Consider the following 20,578-nt stretch of genomic DNA (forward strand, 5'->3'; position numbering starts at 1 on the left):
CATTTTTCATCAACTTTATGTCATTTTTCTGCTTTCTAGTACACTTTAGGCTTTTGATGTTAGTAAGGGCAAAGAAAATGAAAAAGGACATATTAAAATAAAAAAGATGTGGATAAAAATGTACATCTAAAGTTATACAGATGCATATGTTATGTTGTCTAATAGCTCATGCCAGCAAGAGACAGAAACTTGCTCTACATAACTGAAGTTATATGATTCCAGACTCTGGTAATAGACTTATGGCATGTGCTTTTATAAATCTGCTAAATCCTGACATCATTGTGTAAGAAAAATTATTCTTACTATTACAGGTCATTTTTAGTATCACTTTTTATTTGTGTGTGTGTATGTGTGTGGAAACTTAGATAGTTAGAATTTTAATGTTATTCAAAATGGATTGACCTGCAGAGATACAGAAAAGGTGGGATGAAAGGAACAATAAATGAGGAGGTGTGAATGCAGAAACAAATGCAGAAATGGTTTACATTTCCCTTTCCTCCTGCCATTTACTGTGTAAATGAAATGTGCTTGCTAATGTTCAATGTTGTAGCTGGAGAAGCCTTGGAGAAAGGGCAGCTTGGCTGTTGGCTGCACCTTGAGGACCTTACTGTCAGGAGGAGCCTGAAGAATGCTGCTAGATGCTATTTGGTTTCTTCAACAAGCCTATTTCTACACAACCTGTTTCTTCTTAGAGAATCTGGCTTGCAATATTGGGTAATAGGTAGCTCCTCAGCAAAATACTCTCCACTATGGTTCATTCTGGGGAGGCCAATTAGAGACCCTATCCAGTTAGTGTAGACCTATAGGATACCACAGAGCTCCCCACTATAAGAATGATGTCTGGCTATGCGTCTTCTTTTAGTTAAAGTAGTACAGCATTTAACAGCACTTAAAAAGAGACAGACAGTTAACTGTCTTAAGCATGTCCTATAGAGCTTTTGTGTAACTTATAGAAAATATCTGACCAGAGCATTTTACTCAGGTTTCTTTGATGACACCTTCATAAAATACCCCTATACTTTTCTTACACATTTGTTTTAGCTGTCCTAGAAGCCCTCCTTCCCTGTTTTGCTGTGGGGAACTGGATATAAAGATTTTAAGCAGCTGATCAGAAACATAGACATTAATGAGAATGGATGAATGAATAAATGTTACCAGTCACCTCGCTTGTGAAGAAAAACACTTCATCTGACCCAGAACTATTATAGAGTGTACTGACTCCATGAAGTAACCTAATATGCTGATTTTGATTGTGCAACTGTGTGTTAAAAGGATGTGAGTGCACTGCTACAAATTCTCATGTGAGACTGGGAGAGGCCTGAAGAAAGTAGCGATGAAAAAAAGGTTTATTAAGTCATTTAGTTCTTGGATCATTCCTTTAAATGTTTTTTCCACTGCTGTGTTCAGTCCAGTTTTAAACACTACAAGAAATAGGGCTTCCACCATTTCCCTGGAGGGGAGCTTGTTCACAGTCATCTAGATCTAACTCTTAGGACATTCTGCCTGATTAGTTAGAAAAAAATGCTACTGCCTAACTCAGTATAAATTGTACTTGGTTCTCTCCTAACATCCCCGTACCCACCACCCAGCAGCTCCTTTTGTCCTCACATTCTCTTTAATGTTTATGATATCGCTTTCTCCTAGCGAAGAGGTTGGAGTTTCTGGATGTGCATGAGTAGGTGGTGAATATAATAAGAACGACAACTTAAACTCTAAAAAAAACAGATGTGAACAATATTTCTGTAACAGGTTAATCAGTCTAGTAAAACTAGGTTGGTCTATTTAGATAAATCCTGTACCTGTTTATCTGTAGACCTTGACAGTCAGACAGATCCACAGTCAAACTTGTGAGAGGTTTTGCCCCAGATGTTCATAATGACCAGCTCTGCAAACAGAGTCTAAGACATTAAAAACAGTCCATTTTCTCATTGTGTTATGAACAGGAAAGATGATCTTGGGATGCGAACTTTGTTGACAGTGCTGTTTATTATGCCCAAACCTGAACATAATCTGCTTCATGTTGCTGTGTTTGCAAAAGCACTAACACAGGCAGAGAAGTAAATATTTCTGTGACACTCCGTAACTCCTAATACATACAAGGAACAGACCTGGTGAATAAGAAAGTGTTAGTTTTATCTTTTCTTCCTTCTTTCCTATCTGCCTTTTTTTCCTAAACTGATTACATTTATAGAATTGATTTATAGAATTAGTCTCTGTTTAACACTGATTTAAGTGGGGAGAGTACAAGCTGGTGAAACAGTTAAAGAGACAAACTTCACTTGCAAAAACATAACAAAGCAAGTGAGTCAGTATCTGCAACAGAAAAAATGATCCTGGGAGATCAAACATGCATTCCAAATATATATATATATGAATAAATAAAATTAAATATGGAAATATTTTATTGAAGAGCTTACACTTTAATTTTCTTCCTCTCTCTGGCTCTCCCAGCAGCATAAATTGCAGGTATTGTAATAACACAAAAAACATTAATCCATACTCAAAACACATCTGCAGATTACAAGTGTGGATAGTTTTGTTTTTTAAACTAGAAGTTTTCTAGACAACTCTCTGACTTAAAAAATATCTCACTTTTGGTTCGCATTTTGTAAAATAATGTAGATAAAGTCAGAATCTTTTCTTTCCCTTATATGTGAAACCCTGTATTAAGTTAACTCTGCTAAGACTTAAGTGAAGCATTTGTGATAAACCACACATGCATTTGTTTTTCATATAGCATTACTTTAATAAACAAATCAGTGCCACATTCCTGCATGACGCAATTTCAACCCATTATTAATCATACTAAATGTTATTTTGGACCTTTCCTTTTTCCTTTTTTTTTTTTCTTTTTTTTTCTTTTTCTTTTTTTTTTTTCCCCCTAAATATTGTCAGTGGAATATTGTAGACCTCTGCTGTTTTCTTTCAGCGAATTCGAGGTCGAAAAGCCAGTCTGGAGGAAATACAGCTGGTTCACTCTGAACATCATTCACTGCTGTATGGCACCAGCCCCCTGAACAGACAGAAGCTGGACCCCAGGAAACTCCTAGGTCTGTACAGGCCTCTATTCTACTGAGAACAGCACATTCCAGCACTGTCATTAGTCATAGCTGGTGTCAGTTTAAAATACTTGGCAAGCAGTGTGACAAAAATTCACTTTTTCCAAATGCATTGCTGTGTGGAAGGAGAATGTTACAATGGAAGCCAAATATAGATTAGCAAAATGCACAGACTGGAAAGCAGCAATAGAAGTTTCTCCTCATTTGCTTCGAAACCTTCAAAGTGTTAACGCATTATTGTAATTTGCTCTCCATCAGAGGTTGATGGAAATTTTGAACACGGTGGTCTCTGATCTCCTTGTGTTCTTTGCTTTGAAAATGGGAGTTTAAGATACACTTGCTTGTCAGAATTGCTTGTTTGCTGTTCTCATTTGCTTTATTTCAATGATTTCAGCATTGCTGAGTGCGGATACCATGCCTGAGTCTTGCTACTAAGTAAACTTTATTTTAATGCTTTCCCATTATGCGGAATACAATATCTTTCCCATTATGCAGAATACAATATCTTTCTGAATAACCAGGAAAAGACAAATTAAAATATTAAACGGACCCATGGATATGTCATAACACTGATGAGATTTTCATATCAAATATCTTCATACACAGACATAGTAGAAAAGTAGGGTTAAATTGAGCTCTGTTGTGACTGGGCATGAAGCAGAGCATCTTGTCACACCTGCTACAGAGGATTTGAAATGAAACAAACTGCATTTTAGAAATAATGTGTGAGTGAAATCCTGCCCCTAAATCTCAGCACACTAGATGGAACATACATTCTCAGCTATTTTTATAACACTTTAAGATGTAGAGATTTGCCTAAATGTAATAAAACCCAACCCAAACAAAAACAATACTAGCCATCAAAAGAAATTTCTGTCACAGTTCTAGTAATACATAGGAATTATCTTGCTTTAGAGAGTTCCTTCTATAATGCAGACTGTTGCTTCAGTGAGTCATAAAAGCAGATAAGAAAAATGTCTTGATCACAGTGTTATCTAAGTTCATACACCTTCTTCAGGCTGAAATAATTACAATGTTAGATTCTCAGAAGCTGGAGTTTTCAAAGTAGGAAATCCTCATCTTTATTTTTTTAAAGAAAAAGCACTAAATTCCTGCAACATTAAAAACTGGAAACATTTTGATTTGGGTTTATCAACATTGTCAAAATGTTCCATTTTGATAAAGTCAAGCATTTCATTTAGATTTTGTTCATTTTGATTCATTTCTTTTTAATTTTTACATTATTTAATATAACATACATTTATATGAAATCTTGTTCCCATTTTGGATCTCAGTGGTTGACTAGCATATGGGATGCAGTGTATAGTCTCAGTAATGGGGTGAAAAAAGTAATGAACCCAGATATTCTTGCTGTGTTTCTGCCTATGTATAAAGAATGCAGAAGACTTTGTTTACCCAGTCTTAGAAAACCATTTCTTTGCCCACTGTTCTTTACTCAACACTCCTTGCCTTTTTCGTTTGGAAATCAGTCCAAAACATTTACTCTCTGAGTTTATATCAAGATCACGCTCCTAGCATATATTCTGAGTGTATCCTTGGCTTAATGCCCTCGTCTGTCTCTGTAGGATGTTTTCTTGCTGCCTCTCGCATGTCGCATGGCCTTTTACCAAGACAACAGTCAACGAAACACTCTTCCCACATGCTTTACATGTGCCTTTGTGCCTTTTTTTTTTTTTTTTTGGCTGGAAGCTCTAATCATTTGAGCTTTCATACTCTTGTATAAAAGAACTGAATTATCTTTTACATTTTTCCAAAATGCCGTGTGACTGTTCCACCTTTCGTTGTCCCCAGTTCTGTGAGGTTGAACCTAACCAATGCTGACATTAAAATTAACATCTTGGTATAGCATAAAAATTCAAAATGATGTGTAGCAAAGGAGAAAAATCTAAAGGAAATGTTTCTCATAAAAATTGTCATCAATAACATCATCTCATAAAACAGTCCTATTTCAGTGAAAGTGCTTTATTTTTTTTTTTTTTTTTCCCTGCAGAAATTGTTTCATCAGATTATGGCTTTGCATCTTAATGAAGAGGGTTTCATTCCTTCCCTTACTCCTCTACCCACCCAAAAAGACAGAGGCACACTTTGTTCTCCACTCTTAAGCCTCAGAAAAGTGTTTGTTCCCTTTTTGCTGTTCAGAAGACTACATCTGCATTGTGTGAAGGTCTTTTCTTGCTAACAAGCAGTTTCTGTATCTTTCAAACAGAAAAGAAGCACTTGAAGGAATGAAATTAAGTACGACTAAAGCTAGAAATGTGCTATCTGTCAATAAATGTTTATTTCCCTGTTCAGGTAACCAACTTTGTTCTGGAAGGCTGCAAAGCAAAATGGTTGTGAACTACTGAAATCAGTGAGAATTATGCACACAGATAATGTGAATATTCTTAATGCGTTCAGAGTATAAACTAGCTTGAACTTTTGACTTGATTTTCCCCAAAATAGGTCTTACAAATACAGCTATTGCAAATGATCACTTCAATTTTTACACTATTGTGCAGCTAAGCTTTTGACTGATCGTATTTCATTGTGGTGTGTTAAGCAACATGTTATGTTGCATTACATTTTCTTGACATGAAGGAAACTAATATGGAGACTGTGTGTCACATCACATTATGGTTTCATGTGACAGAATACAAGCTTTCAAACCTCTCTGAATAAGCTCAAGGGCAGAACAGTTACCAAACAGCTCTTACAAATTTGTTTGCTTTTTACTTCTACAACAATAATTAAGAAAGTGTTTCTAAAAAGCAAGTTTCCAATGATTACAAGTTTTTAAAAGTGAGAAATATACTGTCAACACATCCCTGACAGTGAGGCAGCATTTAAACTACAACTAAAGGATGCATTTACAGAACATCTGTGCAATTGCAATTTCAAGTCAGTCAAAAATGACTACTTAGAAGAAATGGCTTCATTCTCAAGGGGTGATACTGGAAACAATCATGTTTCTCAAACTGACGCTGCTTTTTACTGAATGGTGCCTTTTCACAAGTGAACACCTTTTTTTTTTTTTTTTTTTTTTTTTTTTTTAAAAGACAGCTTTTTGCCCAACACTTTTCTTGCTCATCAGAGTCTCAGCCCCCAGTTGCCAATCTCCTAAGAAGCTTCCTTGACTTCCACAGGGGCCTCATGACTTCAGTGACCCAATTTAACTAACAACTCCTACTGCCTTTGTGGCTTTACATTTCAGAGAACAAATCTTAGATAATTTTTATAACTTTATCTGTAAATTTTTGGGGTGAATCTTCTCTAAAAGTCCTTTTTTTCTCAAACGATTTGCTGATGATTGCAAGCTCTGTCCAGATGGAAAGCCATTTGTCTTTCATCTTAGTTGAAGTATTCCAATATATATTTTCTTTTATTATTTATATTCTGGAAGTATCTCGGGGTGAGGAAAGGTGTTACTGGGAAATATCTGCTATTTAACAAATTCTGCTGAGGCGTCATCTCTAAACATCATGGGAAATTCTCATGATTCATTTTCAGGGTTTGCTTTTTTTCCTACTGATTTTCATTTATGGAGGAGTGTTATGAGTTCTTTATTTTCTGTGAGGGTAGCTAAATAGTGGTCTCACTCTCTTAGTGGAATCTTTCCCAGTGTATTCGTCAAATCTTGATGTTTTTCTTCTTCTGCAAGGTCTGTCTTCTTCTTTTTCAAATCTTGTGCAATAAGAAGTGAATATCCTGGCAAGTTGCACTGAAAAGGCTTTGTGCTTGTTTTTTTCCCTGTTTTAGTACTATCTGTTGATTGATTTCAGTGTCCTTCCTCACCATCTGCTTTTCTGTTTTCAGTTTGTGTTTGTTGTTTTTAATAGTGTTTACCATGTACAATGTGCCTGGTTGCACGGAGGTAAATGAGAATTCATCTGTTCTCTCTTATGCAATGGAATTTAAGAAAAAAGGTCTAGTCATTCAATATTCTAAAAATGCCTTCTTTTATCTCAGATTTCAGCTTATGTTTCCATTAATGTCTCCTGACACTTTAACAGCATTAATTTTTTAGTTAGCTGCTCAAGACGTTTTGATCTTCCCCACAGTAAAAAGTGAAAAATTGATGTTCACATTGGTCCCTGGATTTGCTTAGCAAGGGATCTGGAAACTCCTCCCATACCTCTGCTCTGACGGTCTTCGTCAACGAACATTTTCCTGCATGTCTGGGGCCACTAGGACTCAGTATGAGAATGATCTGCATAGCTGCTGCACCTGCATTTCCCCTGGTAGCTCCACAGGAGGGTTTTTTTGGCTTCTCTCGCACACTGTGCAAAATGATCAAAGGCCTCTGGTCGGTTAAAAATGCATCTTGGATTTTACTCAAAGCGTAAAGCACTTTCTTCATCTCAGATCTTGCAGTCTGATCTCTCATACTTCAAAGATGATGGCTTATAATTGTCTTTATACATTTCATTGGCACCTGCTAAATATGAGTAACTGCAGCATTTGCCCCTTCCATAACAATGGGTGGCTCCTCTAGGTAACCTGAGTGATTCACTATCTAACGCTTCCTCCATATGGCAAAGTCACAAAGCCAGTTCTGTGATACTGTGGGGAAAAGCGTATGTTCTCTTTCACAGCTGCCTAAGGATCAGTTTACATACTTGAACAGGAACTGCATCAAATCCTGAGATCCTTGCCTGGTTTCAGTATTGTCCTTATCAAGACAAACAATTAGTTTAGGGGTACAAAAACAAACAAACAAACAAACAAACAAAAAAACACAACACAACCACCACCAAAAACAAAGAAACAAACAACAAAAAAAAACACACAAAACAAGCAAACAAACAAAACCCCATGAACTAATAAAAAGCAATTATAAATATTGAAATAAACCCTAAGCTAGAAAATAGATTCTAAAACCTATTAAGTATTTGTTCCCTTTTGTATAATACATTTACTGAGTAATGCAGAAACACTTAGTATTTAATTTTATGTTTTAAAATATTAACTTGTTCATTGATGGAATGTAAATGGTCAGAACTATTTTTGCCAAAGTAGGAAGATGAAGACTGCAATTTTCAAGCAGAAACCTTTTGGAGTACTGAAGTTTAAAAATTAGTCATCAGTTGCACATAAAGCTTAATGAGGTTCCCTCTGTTGTCAGTGAAAAGAAGCAGGCACTTCTCAAGTATAATTCATCCCATCAGTCATCTAGGCTGGTGGGTGGAGGTGACTTATCTCACTCCACTGGCTGTAGAAGCTGAGATGACTAAGACAAGTTGCTTATCTTTTCAGCAACTAAAGATAATGGGTTGACTACTATCTGTAGTACAAACTATCTGTGGAGTTTGGAGCATTACTTATACACTCTTTTGAAACTATTGTTTACCAATCTTAAGAACTGTCACTGTTGAAAAAGAGTAATTTCAATGCACCATGGCTGATTTGCTGTCTATGTGTTATTGATATTATTTGTTTGAATACATGGTGTTTTCACTGTGTGATACCAAAATTCAGAAATCAGAATTATAATAGAGGGATTACTGTTCCAGTATTTAAATGATTTTTTGATAACTGATGCTTATTGTTGTTGTTTTTTTTTTTCTTTTTTCTTTTTGTTTGTTTTCTTTAATATATAGGAAACGTGTCTCAAAAACTCTTTTCCTTGTTGCCTTGTGGGGGACTTGGGGTAAGTAGATTTTTATTTATTTATTTATTTATTTTACATGAGGAAAAGCACACAACACATATATTCATTCATGAGTTCTGTAGCGCTGTTGCTGCATCGGTTCAAAGTCATGAGGAGTTGATGATGAATCTTGAGATGAAATCTGAGACATTATCATACCGTTCTCAAAGACATAGAAAAAACGTACATTGTGATAAGCATATAGAGCAGTTAGACAGGAACATATGTTGTGGAAATGTGTACATTTCTTAGTTGTCCTTCTTTCTGTCCTTCTTTCTTTTTTTTTTTTTTTCTTTGTTGCATGTGATCCACTTTTGAGAAAAATAACATGGGTGCAATTTCTTCTAGCAGAATGAGCTTTGAAGAAGCGAAAATAAATATAGCTTCAGAGAGGAGAAAAAAATTATCAACAGTAACATTTAGCATGATGAGAACTGCTCACTAGTTGCTAGAAAATTCCTTGGGTTCTGTTAAACTAATAAATTAATTGAACATTTTTTATGGCCTGTTTTGAAACGGATTCATTCTGAAATACAATCTTGCAAGTGAGTATTAGAACTCAGTGGGAAAAAGCCTGTAGATAAAAATGCATTGTAATACTAGGTGATGAATTCATCCACGTTATAGAAAAACAGTTAGAATGGAAAATATCTACTGATTCTGGCATCATGAATAAGTGTTTTTTGTTGTTTCATTTTTATTTTTATTTTTATTTTTTTTTTTACAGCAGTATTGTACATATCTGGTCCAGCTGCACCCACTATTTAGTGTTAGCAATATCAAAATGCGGATATTACTAGATATGGATGGGCTGCCTAGATGATGCACATATGTTTAAATTCCCTTGTTCCCTTATGAGTATACAGAAATAAAGCCACAATCTCTGGAGTGCAATGAGAACTATAGGTCAACTTCCAATGCAGTCTTCTAACGTTTTATTTACTTTTATCCTCCACAAAGGATAAATTCTATGCCACAGTAGTCTTCTTTATAGTTGTTTATTATTATTATTATTATTATTATTATTATTATTATTATTATATACCTGAAAACAAAGTGTGTGTTGTAGGAACTTAACACAGAAAGATAATAATTTAATTTTAACTTTCAGAATTTAGTAGTTTTGGAGGATTTATGAACTATGAGTTAAGGAACAAAGTATCAAGAAGTGGTAATCATTCAAGCTCCCCTACTATGGATTTACACTTGCTGAGGATTCTGTCTAAAATTTGGAACTTGGTGATTAGCAGCTTGCTGTATTTGAAACTTGGGGATCGTTTCTGTATATGGACCGGCTAACGTTACACATAGACATGTAGACATGCACTTGCAAATGCACCTCTATGCACATCTGTGTGCACATATTCACACATGCATATGCATACACACTTTTCTATATAAAAAGGTGAAATCAATTGTTATTAAGGTAGTTTTTGACAGTTATTGAAGTTTATCAAGAAGTTTACAGAGAGTTGAACAAGAGATTAATGAAGTTGTGAAAGAATGTTCAGACTTCTGAGCAAAGAGGAGGTGATGCAAAATTCCTTGACAATTATTTCTGTGAGCTTTCAAAGTAACTATGACCATGGTGGGCTTTGAAAATTAAGCTACAAAAGATTTTTCTATGAAACATATTCAGGCATTAATAAGTTAGTGTTAAAAAACATGAATAGAGATAGGCTTTGAAATCCTTTTAAATACTTTCAGTAATAAAAGTATGCTGTCCATTCTAAAGCTAACATAAGTCAGAAATGCTCAGTATAACTTAGCTTTTTAAATGCTTAAATTTATCTGTACCTTCTTGGGTCTATTTGCTTTATTTCTGAGTTAGAATCATGGAAATTGGATTAAAGAACATGTTGTAGAAACCGATACTTTATTTATTTTTTTCTAGTTGGTTTCCCTTTCTACATATTATTGTCAGGCTTGCTGTGGGGCTCTTCTAAGGGAATGGGTTGTGACCTTTTTCAAGGTAAATAATCAGATTAGGAACTCTGTTTCAGTGATATTTTGCTGTCTATTGGTTAGGATGAGCTCTGGGAAAAGGAGCTACTTCAGACTGTCTGGAAAGCAATTCCTACATTTACTTTCAAAAAAGATGGTAGAAAGAAAGAAGCATTGCTACTTAGTAGCTTTTAAATTAATTGAATAGCATTACTCGGTATGAAGCAGTAATCAATGTAAAACAGTAAGATTGGGATATAGTTCATGAAAAGACTGTGAGAAGAAGAAATTAAATTTATTTTTTCTTATCTTTTATTTATTTTCTTGCTTGCTTAATTGGTTACTTGTTCACTAAGGAATCCAGGGAGAAAGGATATTAAAAAAAAAAAAAAAAAAAAAAAGAAAGAAAGACATCAGTTCTTGAAGATGACTTTAAAAGCTTTATGGCTCTCTCTTGAATGATGGTTTTCCGAGCTCTTTGATTCTATTGTCTTCTAACCATATGCGGACCTTGCTGGCTGTTATTATGCAGCCCTACTATTATTAAATACATTAGTAGTTAAACTACTCACCCAGGCAACGGTCACACCTATGCTTATTCTTCTTCACTGCCAGGCTGTATTTAATATCAGAGTTCCTATTTCTTAAGTGATGCTGTTATCAATGTGGAAATCATAGTCTGGTTCTGGTTTGGGACCCTCATGCCACATATTGAAGCTGTGCTACTGTTGGAAAGAGCACTGGCCACTAAGACAGAAAAAGGAGTAAGGGTGGTATATCTAAATGTACAATCTACATAAATATCTATGTCTGTGTAAATATCTAATATCTAAGGGTGGTATATCTAAATGTACAATATACATAAATAATGTGAAGTCCTAGCTCCAAGCTTCTGTTCCACAAAGCTTATATATTTCACATGAAAGAATCACTGGACAAAATGTAAACTACTCTTGGAGTAAGGACTGAAATGCAGACTTCATAGGCACTGCAGACATGATGAGCTGATGGGCTGTTAAGATTATCGGCATGAGTTTGGGATGGCTTGCATCGTTTCCACAGGACTTAAAGATTCAACCAACTTCTGTAACCCGGAGTTCTACTATATTATTGATTTTGTTGTTATCTCTGTTCCAACAGCACCAATAAACTGCAAGATGAGGGATCCTCTTCTTTCAATATCACTTATAGTTACTGTAGTAAAAGAAAGCTCTTTCAAGCATTTTGCAAAGTAAACAAGAGGAAGTGTCCCTAACAAAGTTCCAGTATTCTCTGATCCTTTTTCATCACAGCTCTGAATATTCTGCTTCAGTGCAAAATACATGTAAAGCTACTGTTTACCAATTTTGTAAACATTTTAATTTGCTTTCAATCAGTGATAGTGACTGCTAAAGTCAGGGTTATTGTTGAATTTGGATTTGTATATGCCAGGCTTTCAGAAGAAAAATAAAGAATAAGAAACTGCACAACTCATAAATATCTCACTATCTAAGAGCCCTAAGGTGACTCATACTGACAACCAAACTTAGCAGGTTTCACAGAGGGAAAAAAAAAAAAAAAAAAAAAAAAAAAGGCTATATCTAACCTAAATTTGTCCATAACAGGTTTTCTTGCATAGATTTATATATATATATATGTATATATTATTATTTTTTAATCAGAGGACTATCCAGATTCAGCAACACACCATCTGCTGAAGTATGGGACCTCCCTCTTTCAACAATAGTTTTTATTCTTTTTTTCAAGTTGAACACTGTACTTGGACCAACTATGGTTAAAAAGTTCTAATACTGGAGGGATGTAATTCCTTGTGCTGGAGAGGGACTAGCAGCTCTATGTCCAGTGGTTTTAATAATAAGAGATGGCTTCTTGCAGCTGGTCAGAGGTTTGGAATGTGAAAAGTTTTCCAGGAGGTGAGTAGATTGCAGGTGAAATGGCCAAATGGGGAGAATAATCACAAATTATTTTTTGATCCTGCAAATTACCAGACAGTTCCACTATTTTTCTTCTGTGAATAGCCACTGGAGATATAACTGATCATTTAATCACTGCATCCATCTGTTGCAATTCCTCTCCTTCTGTTTTGCTGTGAAAATGATAAAAAAAAGCAGAAATCTACTTTTAATGTGAGCAAGTCTGCCTCAGTCTGTCACTAAAAATAGTGATTGTTTTCCTGCCTGTTTGACCTGCTGCTGTGTGAAGAAATCTTGAAGTCATTTCTCAGCCATATTTTTTTGCCTAGATGATAGGCAAAAAAAAAAAAACCGCAAAAGCAAAGAAGAGCAGGCTTTTATGATAATGTCATCATCGGCTCCCAGCTTCAAACACTTCTGCGGCTTTTGAATTGTCATTTATAACTTGGAACTGAACCGACCCATAATTCCCTTGATGCATTTAGAGAAATTGATAACAGACTGCTTCTTTTATGGCTCAGAGGAGGCAACTCCAATCACATCACTATTGGCAGTCAATATTATTTTCTGACATGGTTGTAAAAGTATAAAGGGGCTTATGGCATTTGTTTAGATGAGGAATGGGCTCTCAAGCTGTGCTGGGGTTTATGGGTCCAGATTACTGAGAAGCAAAGGGAATATGATGTTTGCAAACAGGATATGATTTTATTTAAGTTTGGGTTTCATACGTTGTTCCCTGGGGATTGCCCCGCAGACAGAAGAGAATTTCACTTTTATCATATAAAATTGGGCAGTTATCCAATCCCCCCCTGTTCTTCCCCCCTCAAAGACACTGCTCCAAACCTGTAATGTGTAAAGTCAGAACTTTAAACTGCAAGAGGAGGAGTTGTGGGAGAACACCACCCTGCAAGAAATTAGACTTTTGCAGAATAAATCTTTAGAAAGCTGAACAGAGTGGTTCATGCACTAAAAGCTGAGCCATCTGAGTAGCTAAGAATGGCTTCTACATACTGGGAAAGTCCATTGCATTTTCTCTAATTTTGCTATTGTGGCAGAACAGGAAGGAGTTTTTCTTCTGGGATAAGCTGATCTTGTTTAATTAACTGGAATATAACTTAGATCTTTTATACCAGAAAAGAATTTGGCCTGTAACAATCAAAAAAGAAATATGAAGCTATAAAATCTCTCTATGTTTTTCCAAATCCTACAAAATATTTGTAGCATCTCTCTAAATTTTCTGAATGTAGAGTTTCTCCCTAGCGTTCCATGCTGTGGTAGCTGGACAGTACTAGTTTTTGTCCTGACCACACAGGAAGAATGCAAGAAGAAAGGCAACATCTCACTAGTGCACAACTTCAGTAAGTCAACCAGGAAACAAACTGTTTTCTGCTGCTTCTCATTCTTCTCTTGATCTCCCCAGTCGTTGTGCAGGAAGAATTTTCAGCCTTTACTTTTTACAAATTAGCGCTCCTCTTATAAGAATTAATGGTATCAACCTGGTACCATGGTGTAAAAATTAAGAAGGTATTGGTGATAACACTGTGTCTTTGCTGCAGATTTTAGGAGCCTAGATGTTTTGCTCCTGATCAGGTCTCTCCTGATATCCACATCTAAATCTGGCTGTAATGAAATCAGACTCAGTATGGTTTGTGCACTCAAATTAAACATCACCTCCACACAGGTGTTACAATTAAATTGTGTCCTTCCACTCTGTCCCACACTATACCAAAACAGGCATAATCCTGTCACAATATCAACCAAAAATAAGTCTGTTTCCTTGTTTGGTGAAAGGAACCTTTTATTCCTAGAAGCTCAGCTACTCAATGTCAAATTTCCCACTCTGAAATCATCAATATAGCATGTGTTGATATGTTCACCTATCAATTCAATCTACTTGTCTGAGTGGCCTTATTAACCTCCTGAAATTTTTCAGTTGTAACATTTTGGAGAAGATTGCAGGAGATTTTTGTGAATATAAGAGTTATTTCCTATGCATCCCTGGCTACACCATCCCTAAAAAATTCCAAGGTTTAATAAACACAAATTCACAACAGCATTGTACTTTGATTAAGGTATTTGGCATGACTATTCAGGACTCAAGGTTACACAGCTCTGACTCTGTGATATTTTCTGCAGAGGTAATCAAAATATGTGATGAAAACAGTCATTCTGATGCCACCCCACGGTGTGATGCAAAGCCAGTAGGCATGGGACTGGAGGTTTGTCAGCCTGGAGCATGCAGGAATCTGTGTGCTGGGACACTCAATGCAGTCCCAGACAAACCTATTTAGTCTATTTACAGGATGGGGGAAATGAGGGTATAATGTACTCCCAGTTGCTCTGGCAAGCACTTTTTTAGGTGTCATACCCCTGACATTTATGACAGTTCAGGTCAGCTTGGAACTGAAGGGACTATGTTTTGGAGGAATGAACCATTTCTCACTTTACTGAGGCTCTCTTACACAGGCATTCTTAGACGTACTGCTGAAACACCCAAGCAAGAGCCTGGCTATCCTTGCTTACCTATGTAGCCATTAGAGAGCCATGTGCACCATTAGAGCAGGACTCAGTCCATCTAAGATCTGAAGAACTGTCTGGAAATACGTGATTCCCCCCATTGATAGGGACTTTAAGCAACTAAGTTCCTAATTTTAGGCACATTAATTTTAGGGAAAAAAAAAAAAAAAAAAAGTTTGATAATGCGAATCTGGATGATCAGAAGAAGGAATAATTAGATATTCCTCCATTAGCAAAGTGCAGAGACTTCATCTGCAGATCTGGAACATGCAATGGCATCTCACCTCTGGTAGAGTGGGGATGCTGTATTTAGCATATCAATATGGTGCCCACAACAAGAGGAAACAATTTATTCAGTCTAAAAGGCAGATACTTTGTCCTATTCTTGTCCACTCATGACACAGAGGTGGCCCTGTGTCATATACCACAGGACTTGATGCTTAATGAGAGGCAAAACTGTTCAACTGAGAGACATAGTTCCCTGACATCACTGCAGGCAGGTCTATTTTAGAAATGTCTCAATCTGCCTTAACTTGTAGCATGTGAAGATAGAGAGCTCAAGAGTGGTAATCTGCAAACTTGGGTGCTAAAGGTAATCCTGTCAAGCACAGAATTTGGTCCCTTAGAAAATTTTTGTTTTTATTTTTTTTATTTTTTTTCAAATTTTTAACAGAGGAGCATTTTTGCTTGGTAGTAGACCAGATTCAAATTGTAAACAAGGATACACAACACAGAAGAAATAAAATTATTTTGAAGCTAATGAGCTATCAATAAACCAGTCCTTTAAAAATCTTACCTCATTTTGCATGTTTTTTAAAAATTACTGTGTTACCTAAAGGCAGCAATATGCAAAGAAGCCCACTTATTTCCTAGGATATTAAACATATATATATATATTAAACATGTGTATTTATGTTAAATGTAAATAGTGGAATAGTGTTATATACAATAGTACTGTATACAAATTCACTCTCCATATATGCAATTAAATTTGATGGGAATTCAGTAAAGAAAGTAGAATTCACATTTGCTCTTTAAAAGCACATCACATCTTTATTGACAGAATTTAGCATCCAAAATGGACAGAAAAAATCTCTGAAGAGGAAATGTTGATGTGCTACTTGTCTGAATAAAAACCAGGTTCTAGCAGAGCTCCACGGTGTCCTATGACAGAAAGATCATCTACAGCCAAGAAGAAAGCTTAAGTGCTATGTATTGCTTTTTTTTTTTCTTTCAGCAACAAGTTGCCAGTTTTTTAAAAAATAAGTCATATAAAAGTTGTTTTTCTGTAATTGTGTGCATTGCAACCAGCTACACATTGTTTTATCTGTTTGCTCATGAACCCTTGGAAACTGAATGATCAAACATAAGAAGGCAGTTGCACAAGCATTTTCGCACACTAATCCATTAAAACCTAAAACAAATGTCAAGTTAAATTAATAGAGTACTCAGGGCTAGGTCTGTAAGTGCAGTAACATTTTTACAAGCATCTGGTGATATATGCCACATATCTGAGACTTGAATCTGGGCCTAAGTGTTTTATTTATGAGTTTTGTCTAAAAACAAGTTCTAATCCACATCTAATCCATGCTATCCTCCCTCTATTCCCCCTACCAATGATCCACACATTGCTGTTTCATTAAGGTTTTGAGATCCTTTTTGGTGTTTAATGCATGCTTTCTAAGACCCAGAGATTCTAAATGCTTGTCATAAAAGGAAGTTTAGGATAGCCAATGAATAAAACTACTTCAGAAGATGTGTTCAGTTTTCAGCTTGACAGCCCGATTCTATTATTCTCATTTAGAATTCAAATAGATTTATTTTTAAATTCAGTGATCACATATTTGGTTTTTTACAAACCTCCTTGTGAACTCCCTTTGTAGGGAAATAGGGGTGCTTTATTTATTTATCTGAGGTGGAGCACCACCATCAATAACTATTGTAGGCATTCATATATTTTTTTTTTCTGCTTAGAAATGTTTTGTTAGTATTTTCTTAAAATTGATTTTGCTTTATTATAGCTGTACAAGTTAGATCATTATTGACAGGTAATACATGAAAATGCTATATATCCTATATGTAGTAGGTATAGGTACTGTCAACATCCCTTGTTGCACTGAAAGAGGCTTTTGAGGTCAGAATTAATAGCTGCTAAAATTCTTTTTAAAAGTCCATTTCCATGATTATTATAGCTGGTAAATTCTTCTACTGGAATTACTCAAACACATCAGAGAAGCCAATTCAAACCAAGTGAACTCCACCTTTTTTGTTCAAGCAATGATTTGTGAAGATCCTTAGAACTATTCATCCCAGTGGAGTCTAAAGATCGCATCCCTTTCACAATTTGTTTGTAAATCACACTGGAAGTATGAAAAATTGATATTCTGCGTACTCTCTATGGCAGGCATTTTAGATTAAAGCAGTTGGAAAGGCCTTTGACAAAACAAGTCTCTGATACAGCTGTAAAGTAACAGTAAAAATAAAGGAAGCTCTTAGTACGTATTTTTTCCTAAAGTGACCCACTTTCACAAACTTCCTGTGTGGGGGATTTATGGAAGAGACATCAGCCTTCTCTCCTTTGTTCCTTACTGAGTGATGTGGCTGACAGGCCATTCATTAGAGGTTGCTTCTTAGAGATGATGTGCACACCTTCGCTTCTTTAGTCATGGTGAGATGAAACAGCAGCTGAGAAGCACACTGAGGACCTTTTGCTTCTTAGTGGAAATCACGGAGGTGATGAATGACCACGATTACATCTGTAGGAGTGGGAAGTGAGAGCTGTGAGTGTGGCACCTGGGAAACTGCACTGCTCTTGGTCACGACCAATGTATTCCAGACTTATGTACTGGCGTTTGCTGGCACCAATTCTCTCCAAGAACGGCAGACTTGTTGCTGGAAGTAAGAGCTAAATGCCACACGCAAGTTTTAGAGGTTGCAACACTTCAGGAAAACATTTCCTTTCTATTTTCATGCCAGGGAAATTAAAAAACTCAATGATGGAAACGTTTGCTCTGGCATGAGTGGAAGAGTATGAGACTGAACGCTTTTAAAACTAAAACAAAGGAATTTGCTCTGCAATACACAAGTTTTATTCAATTGTGGTATCACTAAAGAGCTCTGTACTCTCCCATATTATTCCTCACAGAGGGCTTAATCAGTTTGTTTACTGCAAATAGCTACAATGTTGTTAACTACATAGATTTTATTTACTTCACAGTTTTATAAGCATTTGTATCTAAGGACAGCATTTTTAATGTAGTAGTTTTTCCAGATTCGTGTTGAAATATCGCAACAGAAATGCATACTGAATTAACTTCCAACTAAGAATAGTTGAGCTCTACCTCTGCTCTTTAAAGAGAGGAGAAACAATAATTTTAAACTGCTATGAAGAACTGCTTCTTTTTAGCTTGTTGTGCAGGTTAGTGTACTCATAGCACTGCTATCACTGGCCAAAATTTTTATGAGCAGGTAAATGACACATTGCATTTTTGAACTATTCTCAGAGAATAAGTAGAATATCTCTGACAGGGACATGTGGTAACTCTTGGAGGACTGGTTTTGATTTTTATGATGGCAACAACTGTGCAGAGAATCCAGAACAGGATGTGAGATTTAGTATATTTTCAATTCCTTTTAGGAATGAAATCAGAATTCCATTGTGGAAGCTCCATTTATGTCGAATAACAAGTTGTGTGTGTGTGTATGTGTGTGTGTGATAGAGAAGTCGAACTCTAGGATGACTTGTCAGAATGGATCGTAGAGCAATAGCTTTGGCTCTCTTTTATATTGCACCCTAGTTATCAGTGAATGTGTATTTAAGACAACTTCAGAGCTCACAGTTAATTATTCAAGGAAGAGAAATAACTCATACAAATGAATAAACCACACAGGGTGTGAAAAATGGCAGGGTTTGTCAGACTGCCAGCAACATATCTGGTCAGCAGAACTGTGTGATCCAGTAACCATTAGGCGGATCCTGTGACATTTCTGGAGGAAGGACAACTGAGGACAAGGAGTGCAGGGGAAAGAACAAGTAAAACAAAAGACAGTTATAAATATATTATAAGAATGCTGATGAATTATTACTATGCCACTTTTTGCCTCTCTGAGGTTCTAGATATTAGTAGCAGGACATGTAGCTTTTCCAGTTTAAGCAAATATGGGGATTTCAGAAAGGTGCTTATGTAAATAATCTCCCTCTCAGAAATATTTCCATGTCTTTCCTCTCCGTCTTCACACACACACATGCCACTACCTGATGAAGGCATAAGGAGTTGGTAACTTTCAAACTTTATAGTCAGTCTATCTTAACATGAAATATTCTAGCCCTGAAAGTGGAACAGTACAAGGTTTCTATCTGCTACAACATCTCTGCTGTTTCTTAGCTTGTTTTCAGTATGCTTGAGGTCTTCATTGTGAAAGTCAAGTTATCAAATTGGTACTTCTTGCAGGAAACATTCATATTATTCATCTTTCTTTCTTTCTTTCTTTCTTTCTTTCTTTCTTTCTTTCTTTCTTTCTTTCTTTCTTTCTTTCCTTCTTTCTTTCTTTCTTTCTTTCCTTCTTTCTTTCTTTCCTTCTTTCCTTCTTGTAGCGTAAAGCAGGGAAATTCTGCACACAGCACTTGAAACATTAGTAGCATTCAGTCAGGAAAAGTTACCTACATTTCTTTTCACTTAAGTCATTCCTTTCCTCTTTAATGCCTCCACATCCACTTCAGGGACAGGTAGCTTAATTTCTATCATCTGCAGCTTTACAGAGTATTAGCTTTGCTACACATGCCAATGATTGAGCTACACTAGATGTGCTTGAAAAAGTCTACAGCCTACACTGCTCATTCAGGAAACTCGGAGTGAAGTAAATCCATATGTGTGTTTAAAAGTTTAGTATTCAGATAGGGCTTGTGTTTTCTGGCTCTTGCTGTTATCATGCACAATCCTTCTTCTTTGAAGAACTGCAGTAGTGATAGGCTTTTTGATAACAAAATGTGTGGTATGGTCATAGTTTATCTCTGACATTTTGAGGCTTTGAAAAACCATTCTTTTTCATTTTGGTTAGATATTCCAAATACTTTCCTACCCTTACAATTTTTAAAAGGATTTGTGAATTAAAATAATGCATGCAACTAAGCAGAATTTCTCTGTTAGGACCAAGCTACAAATCTGTATTTTCTGTAATTTTTTAACATCTAAAAAAATCCAAAATGAAGGGAGTTTTTATTAAATTTTTCGGCTACTCCAAAGCACATACAGAACAAAAGTAAAACAAACAAACAAAAAAAAAATAAAAAGTAAAAAAAAGTTGATTAAATTCCATCTGACTTTATCATAGACTGTGATTTAGAAGGTATTACATTTGTCACAAGGTTATACATACTTAGCACCTAGACGACTGTCAGATAAATTTGATCTGTACCTGAAGGAGAATCAGAAATCATAATCCTATACTCTTTACTCATATAAGATCCAAACATTTCATTTCACAGTATATCCAGTAGG

At 35.8% G+C, this 20,578-nt stretch overlaps 1 protein-coding gene across 14 annotated transcripts in view; it reads left to right on the forward strand.

Annotated features, from left to right (window-relative positions):
• The window catches only part of HDAC9 (histone deacetylase 9), a 489,684-nt gene that overhangs the window by 342,697 nt on the left and 126,409 nt on the right, over window positions 1-20,578 (forward strand). For all 14 annotated transcript variants that reach the window (XM_035316621.1, XM_035316620.1, XM_035316616.1 and 11 more), the window contains 2 exons: window positions 2,930-3,050; window positions 8,657-8,706. In XM_035316621.1, the coding sequence (XP_035172512.1) occupies window positions 2,930-3,050; window positions 8,657-8,706 (171 nt within the window). The remainder of the gene's footprint in view (window positions 1-2,929; window positions 3,051-8,656; window positions 8,707-20,578) is intronic.

Source organism: Oxyura jamaicensis, chromosome 2, assembly GCF_011077185.1.
Source record: "Oxyura jamaicensis isolate SHBP4307 breed ruddy duck chromosome 2, BPBGC_Ojam_1.0, whole genome shotgun sequence".
NCBI classification, from domain to species: Eukaryota; Metazoa; Chordata; class Aves; order Anseriformes; family Anatidae; genus Oxyura; species Oxyura jamaicensis.